The 11,528-nt window shown below is 45.8% G+C and overlaps 1 protein-coding gene across 2 annotated transcripts in view; it reads left to right on the top strand.

Moving 5' to 3' along the window:
* The first annotated feature begins 80 nt into the window (after nt 1–80).
* Polr3g (RNA polymerase III subunit G) overlaps nt 81–11,528 on the top strand; it is a 30,225-nt gene continuing 18,777 nt past the window's right edge. For both annotated transcript variants that reach the window (XM_021255762.2, XM_004841674.3), the window contains exons 1-2: nt 81–296; nt 9,144–9,293. In XM_021255762.2, coding sequence (XP_021111421.2) covers nt 9,177–9,293 — 117 coding nt within the window. In that variant the 5' untranslated portion in view covers nt 81–296; nt 9,144–9,176. The remainder of the gene's footprint in view (nt 297–9,143; nt 9,294–11,528) is intronic.

The raw sequence follows: 11,528 nt of genomic DNA, 5'->3' as shown, positions 1-11,528 counted from the left end.
CTGGCCGGGCGCAATGCGCCCTCTCCGCCAGCGCAGAAAAAGTCGGGCCCCGCGCGTCGGGCGACGAGTACGGCGCCTGCCAAGGGCTAAAAAGCTCCTGGCCCAGGGGGCGGGGCCCAGCTGAGGGGCGGGGCCGGCCGGCAGGGCTCGGAGTGTGCTCCCTGGCCGCGTGCAAGGCGGTGCGCGTGTCTCCCAGGTGCAGCCTGCGGCCCCATCCGCGCTGCTCGCACCCCCGGTTGCCCGGCCGGCATTTGGACTACACAGCTCTTGCCCAAGGCTGGAGACTTAGTGAGCAGGTAACATGGAGCCTTGGAGGAGCCGGGAGGGGATGGCGAGGCTAGAGGGAAGTCAGAGGGGCTGGGGGGGGGGGTGTCGCTGAGGGGCGGGAATTCTTCAAAGCGAGACGTTGGGAATTTTGTAAAGTCCTGTCCACATCTTACATTCTGCTCTTCCGGGGAGCCGCGAGTTAGATGGGAACTGAGGCGCTCACTGCTGGTAGACTTTCCGAATCCGGCGACTTTACGGTTGCTTCAGGCATTGCCTTTGCCGCAGATCGCAGCTAGGGACAGACCACTTGGTCTGTTTTCTTGACGATTGCCGCTTTACCCCTAATCGTACGGAGCGGGAGTGCTAACTATGGTTTGTCTTTTTAAAAACCTGACATTCGGCATCTCTTTCCCTTTAGGGGGGTTCTTTGCTCTTGGAGCGAAGTAAAGAAAGTAAGTGGAAAAGCTCAACTAGAGAAAGGTGCAGCACCTGGTGAGGAAGGGAGACGTGGTAATGACTGGGTGTGGCCTGGCCAGCCCCCAAAATGCCCCACCTTGAACAAGTCCGCAGCCCTGCTGCTCCCCCGCTCCTAGCAGCTGATGCGTATGTTTAGGGATCTCTGAAGCCTGAATAATTCCCTTGAGAACTTGACTAATATCCCTCTTTAGCCAGGAGAGATTATAAAGAGGCCCGTGAGACAGCATTATAAAAGAAAATCGGGCAAACCCTGATTGTGGCGGCTAGTAATAACCCTTCGGGGAAAGAGAAGTACTCTCCTCCACTCCCCCCTCTGCCTTTGGTGGCGGTGATGCCTGTGTGTTTTGTTCCGCTAGGTGACTAGGTGGGCACTATGCAGGTACTCAATCGAGGGCCACCCTTAAGCGCAAGTTCCTGAGCCAGATGAAGTGTGAAGAACGGGATTGTGTAAAAAAAGTCATGATCTGGATTCTCAGGAATTTGAAGATATTTAAGCTGGGCATGTTGGCACACGCCAGTAATCCCAGCACTCAGGAAGCTAAGGCAGGAGGATCCCAGGGAGTTTGAAGCCAGCCTGGGCTACATAGTAAGTTCAGTGCCACTTGAACTATATAGGGAGACCCTGTCTCAAAAAACCAAAAACAAAGAATTTGAGGGATGTTAATACCAGCGATATAAGGCAATATAGATGAACCACAGAGTAGGTAAAATGAAGTGCTGTAAGGATATAGATAGGAGGAATTTTTGAGGAGTAGCATTTTGCTAGCTTTGAATGGTTACTATTAGGGCATCTCAGCAGAAGCGACGCTCTCTGTAGTTTCGTATTTTCCCCCTAGGCAGAAGGGAAGCACTAGAGGTGAAGTCGAGTGATATCCTTCTAGGCCCTGAGCTCAGCAGTAATTCTCTCCATTACGGATTTTTGCCAAACCGTGGTTAGTGATAGGGCATAAAAATGTGACTAAGTCTCCAAGGAGACTTGCACACTTACAGGTCCCTCTGCTTTTCTGTCACCTCCCCTAGATATCCTTTTCTGCTTCTCTGGCTGGCTCTGCCCCTCTCTTCTGTGAGGTTTCTGCTCAAACATTACTAAGGCAAGACACTTCCGCTGTCTTTTCAACAGTAGCACTGATGTTTCCCGCCTGACCTGTCTTCACATCTTCCTGTAAGATGTGTTTGGCCCATTTCCCAGACTAGAGTATGAGCCCCAAGACAGCAGAGATTTTGTCTGGTTCACTGCCATGTTCCCAGGCCCTGGAAGACAGTGACACTGCAAGTGCTCAATGAAGGCTTGGATGGATGATCCAAGGCTCTCAGACAAGAACTGCCAGTTGCAACATGATAGCAAACAGGTTATAAAAAGCGGAGTAGTATTTGGGAAACACAGAGGGGAGAGGTAGGTGGAGGAAGTGGTCATTTCATGACACCTTACAAGATGCCAGGGCCTTTTCTGGTCGATGTGGCGGGAGTAAAACTCCGCGAGAAGGGCCAGGGTAGCAAGTGTGGGGTGCATGTACTGAGAGGCAGAAAGCAGGACTACAAAGCTCTGTTAAGTGAGGAGAAGGACATCTCCAGTGCCCGAGACAGGATCCAGAGGAGGTCTGGCCTTGGGAAATGTGTTCCAATTTAGAGGGCAGAGAGAGATGTGGAGGGCTGAAATTAACACAGAGCTGGAGGATGGGGAATGAGAGCACAGAGCTGTTCTACCTACACAAGGGGCTCAGAGCAGGAGGACTGTCGCCTCCTGATTGGCACAGTGTAAGGCCACTCATCCAGGAGACTGACCTGGCTTTCACACCTCCCTGTGATCTGTGCCTGCTTACTTTTGTGCGTGTAATTATTCATCTAGCTGATATGTGTAAGACAGGGATAGGATACCTAAGTTACAATCAAAACTCATTACATTTTTGGGCTGGTAGACATTTCAGAAATTAGTTCAGCCTAAGGAGGAGGTTGCTTTTATAGTTCGTTATAATGGACTTTCATATTTCCACTCTGGGATGCTTGAACTATACCTGTTTTCCATTCTCTCAGATCAGATTCTAAATAGGAGTTTTCAGGAGGCATCTTGAAACGAAAGGGCAGTGCCATGTTTTAAAATTTAGTGTATTTTGCAGTTACTAATTCATTTCATTGATTGAAGCCATCTATGGGATTCAAAAGGTCTTCAGCCAACCCAGATGCGTGCTCCAGGCGGTGTGGTGTAGATTAGGAGAGAACGGAGAGTTTCTTCCAAGACCATACCATGATCCTTTCCTGCCATTGATAAGAACTGATTTTGTATCCTTTGGTTATCGGTTAATCTCACTTTCTCTTTTTTTTGGGGGGGGGGCTACCAGGGATTGAACATGGGACCTTGCGCTTGCGAGGCAAGCGGCAGCACCACTGAGCTAAATCTCCAGCCCAGTTCGGTTAATCTCTTAACTGAACTTTCCTCTTCTATAAAATGGGAGGTTTAATCTACACTGGTTTTTAGGTTAAACATTTGCAGTTCCCTGGGATCTCTGAAGAGCAGTGAGGCCCAAATCCTTCCTGTGGAGATTCAGATTTTGCTGTTCTGGGCTGGAGCCTGTGAGTTTGTTTTTTGGTTTTTGATTTTTTAACTTTATAGTTCAGGAAGTTTAGAAAAACAAAAAGACTTTGAAAGTAAACTAACTGAATTTTACTTCTATGGATAAATTTGCTGTGAAGTTGTACATACAGTATCCCTGCACCTGGGAGGCTAAGGCAGGAGGATTGCTGCAAATACAAGGCCAGGCTGAACTACATAGCGAGACGCCATGTCAGAAAGAAAATCTGTGGTCCTTGAATAAGGAAAGCTTAAAATTAATTGTGGAACAGTTGATGCATAGAAACAGTGTGCTGGACAGTGAGGGCTATAACATCTCCGCTGCTAACAAACAACAAACAAATGCCTTTTTGAAAAGGCCCACTTACTAAAAAGTTATCTGCATTTCTTCTAGAATTGAAGTGTGTAGCAATGTACATCACCTCAGTTTTTAGAAATCCATTTATTTTAAGAGGAGGGTCCTTCTCAGGGAAGGGTGGGATGCAGTGGCTTACAGATGTCAAGAGATCTCACGGGACACTAAGGGGAAGGGGACAGGGCAGGTGGGGAGGGAAGGTGTCGGGCTACAGGGGAGGGACTGGTGGGGCGGGCAGGCTGCAGCCACCTTCCAGGGGCCCTGCGCATTTAGGTGGGGACTTGGATTTCATTCTAGCAATATCAAAGCTGTGCTCTAGGTTGAATCATGTGAATGAATCAATTGAACAGAGCTGCCATGAAGTTTGCAGTTAATCAGAGTGGGTGGAACAGGACCGAGGTGCATTAGGGTGGAGACTCGGCAAAGGAAGGGACACTCCGGGAGAACCGCCAGCGCTAGCTGGCCACTGGTGCGGTGCCTGGGAATGCTCAGTACTGGTGGAGAGGTGGCTCGCTCTGACGGGCTCTGGGGGAAAGCCGCTAGAAACCCTTCCCTTAGGAAGTGTGGCAGGGTGACCAGGGTGGGGGCCAGTGGGTGAAATAATGTAAAGGATTTCAGAGGATGCTTAGGCCGCATGCAGGAGCTACCCCCGCCCCTGCAGGTACCCAATCAAGAAAGACAATGAATTAACCTCTCACTGGCGTACTGACTCTGGAGGACCCAACTTAAAAGAGATGGGCTGTAGGCCAGGATTCCGTGTAATTTTTAGAAGTATCTCAAGAGCTAGATGAGTTCTGCCAATGATGGTAGTTCGCTAATGGCGTGCATTTGCACACCCCGATTGCCTGACAACAATTGCAAGTTAGCTTTGGCAGGGATTGTTCTTTCTTAGCAGCTGTTCCACTGAGCAGTGTAAGCTGAAACCCTCTCTTTTTAGGGTGAGTTTTCCAAACAGTCATGCAAGGCGGCACACACCAGTAATCCCAACAAGTTCGAGGCAAGTGGGAGGCAAGTTTGAGCCCAGCCAGGGCAATTTAGCAACTTACCAAGACCCTGTCTCAAGAACTCAAAAGTGCACTTGGGATGTAGCTCAGCACACAGACTACCACATGGTCTGATGTTCAAAGATTCCTTCCGGTATAGCGGTTTGAGGCCTTGAGGTCCCCTGAGACCCTGTGTTTGTCAGGTCCTCAGTTAATCCCGAGAATCAGGCGAGCTTGGTGAACTTTACTTAGAATTGTTCCTAATTCTCAATTAATGGCAAATCCTGGCCTGGCCCGAAGCCCAGGGGTTTTCCCCATGCCTGCTGGTACCTGCACCTGTTTCTAGGTGCACGGAGAGCCCTTCTGCTCAGGGGTTTTCTCACTTGGAAGACCTGCTTTCTGTAGGCTCGGCATTTGCTTCAGTGACTCAGCAGTTGAAACAAGGCCATTTGGATATTTTCCCTCTTTTAATGTGGACAGATGGGATGTTCTTGGTTACTAAAATAAGTTTCCTGTGTGAACTTTGTTTCAAGGTAACTAAGCAGTAGGTGGGGGAAATTAATCTCTGGTATAGTTATCAGTAAGACAGAAGGAATGATAAAAGGTATATATTATTTTGCAATCTATAATGAAATAATAGATCTAAGCAGTCATGAGTAGCGGCTGCTAAAGTCATTAGGGTGAAAACCGAGAGGTACTTATGAGTGGTGATCAGAATTACATATGGTGAATGTTTAAATTTACAAATTGTTTTCTTACAGTAAAAGATATTAATTATTATTAATGCCACTGATTCCCTCAAAACACTCCCCAACACTCACCTCAAACACTTATCCCTTTGTCCTTGCCACTTTCTGAAGCAGTTCTGGAAGTCCACATCTGTTAGTGTCTTTACTTGCGCTGTTATAGCCTCCTGAGTGTCCTGAATCAGTTTAAAACATTTCCGTTTCGTGGTCATTTTGACTTTGGGAAAAAGTCAGAAGTTCCACAGTGCCAGACGTGGTGAATAAGGTGGATGAAGACACACCATGATGTCTTTGAGAGCCTGCCTTTCTGTTGGACAGCACTTGACAGGACCATTCTCTGCTATTTCCTGTCACACCTCATAAAGACACTCATGCAATAGCACTTAACTGCTTCAGTAAGTAGCGAGGATAATGGGATGGGTGTACTCAAAGCGAGGGGGAGTGTTTGGAGGGGGATTCGTGGCAATGTGTTGCTTACAGTAATACATTTTTAAAGATGTAAACATCTTTAAAGACTCCAGGAGCATCCTGATGTGATGCCATAGGAAAAAGCAGGTGTCTCAACTATTCTTGCCAAAAAAAAAAAAAAATCAAACCTAAATCAGAGAGAACCTCTAATACCCAGTGCACATGTTTATTGGAAGTACAGTGAATAAATGTTAAGGCACATCTCGGGTATGCAGAATTTGGGATGCTGTTGCTTCTCTCGGGTTATGGTCTACAAACCAGCAATGCTGATGTCTCTGGGAGAGTCTGAGGAAATGCAGATTCCCAGGCTCCACTCAAGCCAGCCAAATCCGAATCTGCATTTAACAAGTCTTCTAAGGAATTTGCTTGTAACTTACACTTTGAGAAGCACTGCCCAGGACAGTGACCTAGTGTCTTCATAAATAAGAAGAAAAGAAGGGAAAGTGTTACATTTTACAAAAACCTTTGAAGATGTCAGATGTCACATGTTGGTTTTTTTGTATCTTGAACAAACTGTACAAAATGTGAAATTTGAATTTTGATTATACATAAGATGATAGTAAAGAATTATAAACTTAGACATGATGTTATAACTTTTTAAAAGTCTTTAACCTCCGGAAAAGATACATAATGAAGAATTTTAAATAATTTGAGTCTGGGAGAGGGAGAATGTATGTGTAAAATTAGTCAGATTGATAACTGGAAGCAGTGTGATGGACACCAGCGAGTTTATTACACTCTTCTCCCTACTTGTGTATATGTGAGCAGCCTGGTAAAAGTAAGTGCAAAGCCATAGAGTTGTACTTTACAATGACAACAGCAAAGATAATAAAATTATCCTTTAATGTTCAAGCAGTTGTGAGGGGAGACTTTGAAATGTGGAGGTAAGTAACCAGGAGTTGACAAAATGTACAATGTACAGTTGTGTCCGAAAAAGTTCCCAGTACCATAGCCATTTTATCAAATCATTGTCATACGGCCAGAGTAATTCATGGGAAAGAGGAAACAATATTTCATCATGCAAAGATGCTGAATATAGGATTTGATTTTTGTGTGAGCGGAGCTTAAATATGTGAGGGTGTTAAAATTACCAGTCATCGGCCTGAAGGTGAAATGCCTTCATAATGAGAGTCCCCACAAATGAGTTAAAAGTCGCACTGTCACATCCTGAGTGCAACTCGACTTACAGCAGTTGTAGTCATTTTACCTTTGGGACAGATTTCTTGAGATCACTGAGAATAATGTGTAATTTCAAACCTCAAAGGTGGCCCCTCTGAAGGCCCTGATTCTACAGGTGTATTTTAACTCAGCTGTTGCTTAGTGGCTGCAACTCCCACCAGAGCAGTTCTTCCCTGTACTCAGCGCTTATCCCGTTAGAATCAGCTGGAACACTGTTCAGACCACTGTTGCCCAGTCTTCATCCCAAGAGAGCTTGCTTCGATTGGTTCACAGACTAGCCTGCATCTGAGCTATCCCACGGGGCTTTTTAAACACAAACACGAACCTAAAACTCTCAGGTTGGGGATGTAGCTCAGTGCTGGAACACATGCCTAGCACGTATGTGGCCCTGGGTTCAGTCCCCAATACTGCAGTCAAAACAAAAACTCCTGTCCACCTCTGGGGGTTATTTTGTTTTTTAGGTCTGCCATGGGGTCCCACAGTTTGCATTTCTGACAAGTTTCTGGGATGCTGCTGCAGACAGCACTCTTGAGAACCACTGCTCTAGACTTTTAAGCTGTAAATGATCTAACGGCAGCCAAGGTAGGGACGTGTTTGGTTTGAGTGGTGGCCCTGTGATACAGTGAGTTGACATTGTTTAGGGTTTTGGACCAGTGTATTCAAGTTGTGGATAGTGGACAAATACGAAGCAGTCCTTTGTTGGCCCTAGGGAGTGTTCCTTTATCATTAATGTGGCAGAACTGAGGTGGGGACAGTCATGGCCTTTTTGTCCCAGCGGGACACCCGTGAAGAATGTAGCAGCTGTGTGAAGCACTGAGGCTCGTGTTCTTTAGGAAGGAGGGCAAAGGGCGGATGAGAAATTGGACTGGGCAGAGCAAGCAGAAATAGAAGCCACTCTGTGTCGTCTTCAGTGTCCAGAGGACGTAGCGAGACTCTGCTGGACTCGGGGGGGGGGGGGGATGATAGTACTCCTGGTAGGAAGAGACAGGTAAGGAGTGCATGTTAGGGGTCACCTCAGTTGTGTGCAGCACTCCATTGGCAAAGCGTGTGGAGGAGTCCCTGTATGCACTGCAGGCTCACCGTGTGTTAGGGTGCAGTCGTGTCGCACAGGGCTCAGAAGTTGAGTGCAAGACTTGAGTATGTGGCATCACTACTGTCCCCACAGTTGAAGAGTGTACAGGTAATTTTTTCAAAAATTTTTGTTTTATTAGTCCATGTTTGCAGTACATGCTTACATTCATTGTGGGAAGTTAGTACATGTTGTGTCTAATTTATTTCACTTAACATGACCGTGAGGTAGATCCATTTTCCTACAAATGACTCCCAATTAATTAATTTATTGTGGTACTGGGGATTGAACCCACGGCCTTTGCATTGAGCTGCATCCCTGGACCATTCGTTTGTTTATTTATTTATTCATTGATTCATTTATCTATGTATTTAATTTTATTTTGACATGGGATATTGTTTAATCACTAAGTTACCACCACACCCAGGCGTCTTCATTTACCTTTAATTTAATGATTTCAGCTGTTTTCTCAAAAAATTTTTTTGTTTTGGTGTGGGCAGACCCCTTCAGAGTCTTACTGATCCCATTCACATTTCTAAAAGGAGGGTGTTGGGCTAGAGCTGAAGGATCCTTTGTTACACTCAAATTCCGGGATAAACATGTCAGTGTTAACTTCTGAAAGATGATAGTCTTCACGTTGATACACTAAAGCAAGGGACCATCCTCCCTCGTTGGTCCAGACTTTTCTTCTCTGTACCCCACATCTGTGTAAGGCCCTGTTGCCGGTCCACAGCGGGACAGAGAGAATCGAAGCTCATCGGGTGCCTGGCATTGGTTGGGCAGCGTCTCAGAGGAGGCTCAGGTGAGCTCCTGGTGAGGGGTGGAGGGCATCATCCCCACCTGCTGGACACTTCTTGGCACGAGGAGTCCAGCCGTTCTTCATCACATGTTTATTTCTTTGCATGTCTTGGTTTCCAAATGTATTTTAAATTGGCCATGTGGTATAAGAGGCAGAGTTTATATTTTGTTTCAAAGTGTTGATTTCCTTTTTCATATGAGCCAGTAAATCTTAATCTTTTGTCGTGTCTTTCAGTATTTGCCCTCTCTTCTGGTACAACTAGCTTTGATGGCTGGGAATAAGGGAAGAGGACGTGCTGCCTATACCTTTAATATTGAGGCTGTTGGCTTCAGCAAAGGTGAAAAGTTGCCTGATGTAGCGTTGAAGCCACCGCCACTGTTTCCTGTAAGTACCTTGACAGCCAAATTCTCCAAATGTGTGTTTTCATGTTTCAGAGAAGGTTAAAATTCTGGTTAGGGCTTGAATGCATATTACCACTGTAATATCCACAAGTATAAGAAGGTGAAAGAGATTGTTTCACTTACCTTTAATGTAAATATTCCCATAGTTCTTGGAACCTTTTCTAATTTTCAGTGCTTTCTTAGAATACAGAAAGCAATACTGTATAACTTCCCCTCAAATAAACTCGGTACTGTACTGTGTGAAACAGTAATTTTTAAATTCTTTCATCTTTTATGGCTGTTACTGATGTATTTCACTTACCAGAATATTTTGCAAAGTGGTATTAGGTTTTACAAAGGTTCGCACTCTGCCACCCTTTTACGTAGTGATTTTCTTTACATCTTATATCTATAAACTTTAATTTTGTTCCTTAGCATACATCTTGACCATTTTTCCCACTGGAAAAAACTGTTTTGCTATTTTCCTATTGTATCAGTCATTTTGAATTCTGTTAGTTCTCCTAATGTAGACATTTCTGCTGCATTCAGTGTTGCTTTTAAATTGCGTGAATGTGCTGCGGACCTAACTGGCATCGTGTCTTCTGGTTTTGCTTTCCATTTAGTTGGACAGGTAAGCTTACATTTCCAGATGTGTCTGTGCTGCGGTTTAAAAAAGAGCAAGTAAAGAAACTCCTCTCTTCGCGGATCTTTTCCCTATTGGCATGGAAAAGTCCCTTGAAGGACTTGCATTGAGCAGCCCCGAGGGAGAGGTGCAGGTATTCACCTAGGGAGTCTCTGGCCTTGGCTCCTGGTACTTTGCTCTGTGGTACCCAGCGCAGCACAGCGCTGTGGCGCAATAGCGCCCCTTTGCCGTCCTTTCTCTCTCCGTGGTCTCTTCACCGCGTGGGAGGAGGTTCCTTCTAAGCCGTGGGGCCTCTCTCTTGCCTCGCTCCCAGCCTCACTGGCCCTTGCTCTGTCGGGCCTCTGCCCTGCCGCTTCCCGGTCCAGGACCCTCTGTCCTCCAGGCTTTCATGGACGGCTTCCTGGTTTTGTGCAGACTTCCGCTCCAAATGTGACTCCTCCCCGAGGCAGTGCACGTTTACCCGTGTAGGTCGGCCGCGTCCGCCCACACTCCCAGGTCCTCGCCCCTTCGCTGCCCTCCTTCCTTCATTTCCACTTCACTCCTGGCTGCCTGTGGTTGGACCTCGCTTGGCTGGGTGGCTTATTTGTTGTGTCTTTCTAAGCTCCACCTGAGCAGGGCTCTGACCAGCTCTTCACCCTATTTCCTGTGGTCCATCCCTGCCTGGCCTGGAGTTGGTGTTCGGGAAATCGTGGAATGAATGGGTAGAGTCTAATCACATTTGGAAATGTATCCTTACCGTGTACTTTGGGAGGTACTTTGTAATGAGCATGTATGTGTATAATTAGGTATAGAGACATGCACCTGTGTGTATGTGTGGGCTTTTCTTTTTTAAATGAAGCTTCAAGCATGGTACTGGCAAAAAAACAGACCCAGGGATTAGTGGAATAGATTAGAAGATGCAGAAACAACTCCAGACACACTCGGCCACCTCATCTTTGACAAAGGAGCCACACACCCTCACTGGAGGAAAGATAGCCTCTTTAATAAATGGTGCTGGAAAAACTGGGTTTCAACCTGCCAAAGATTAAAACTAGACCCATACCTATCACCATGCACTAAACTAAGATCAAAGTGGACTAAAGATCTAAATATTAAGACAGAAACACTAAGCTTGCTGGAACATAAGTTAGGTAGAACTCTTGAAGACATTGGCATAGGAAAAGACTTTGTGAACAAAACCTCAGTAGCATGGGAACTAGCACAAAGAATCAACAACTGGGATCTCATCTTATTAAAAAGCTTCTGCATTGCAAGAGAAACCACCAACAGAGCCAAGAGAAAACCTGCAATGTGGGAAAAAATTTTTAGCAGCTGTACCTCAAAGGTCTGCTATCTAGAATATATAAAGAACTTAAAAAAATCAGACCCCCTAAATTCAAAGACCCAATTCAAAAATGGGCATCTGAAATGAAAAGACATTTCTCAGACAAAGAAGTAAAAGCAGCAAATAAATACATGAAAAAAATGTTCAACATCACTGGTCATTCGAGAGATGAAGATGAAAACAACACTGAGATTCCACCTCACCCCACAAAGAATGGCTGCTATGAAGAAATCAACCAATAACAAACGCTGGTGGGGGTGTGGGGAGAAAAG

The sequence above is a fragment of the Heterocephalus glaber genome, unplaced genomic scaffold (assembly GCF_053883595.1).
Source record: "Heterocephalus glaber isolate CG9 unplaced genomic scaffold, H.glaber_assembly_v1.0 deba00001465, whole genome shotgun sequence".
NCBI classification, from domain to species: domain Eukaryota; kingdom Metazoa; phylum Chordata; class Mammalia; order Rodentia; family Bathyergidae; genus Heterocephalus; species Heterocephalus glaber.
This window is presented reverse-complemented; position numbering and strand designations above follow the sequence as displayed.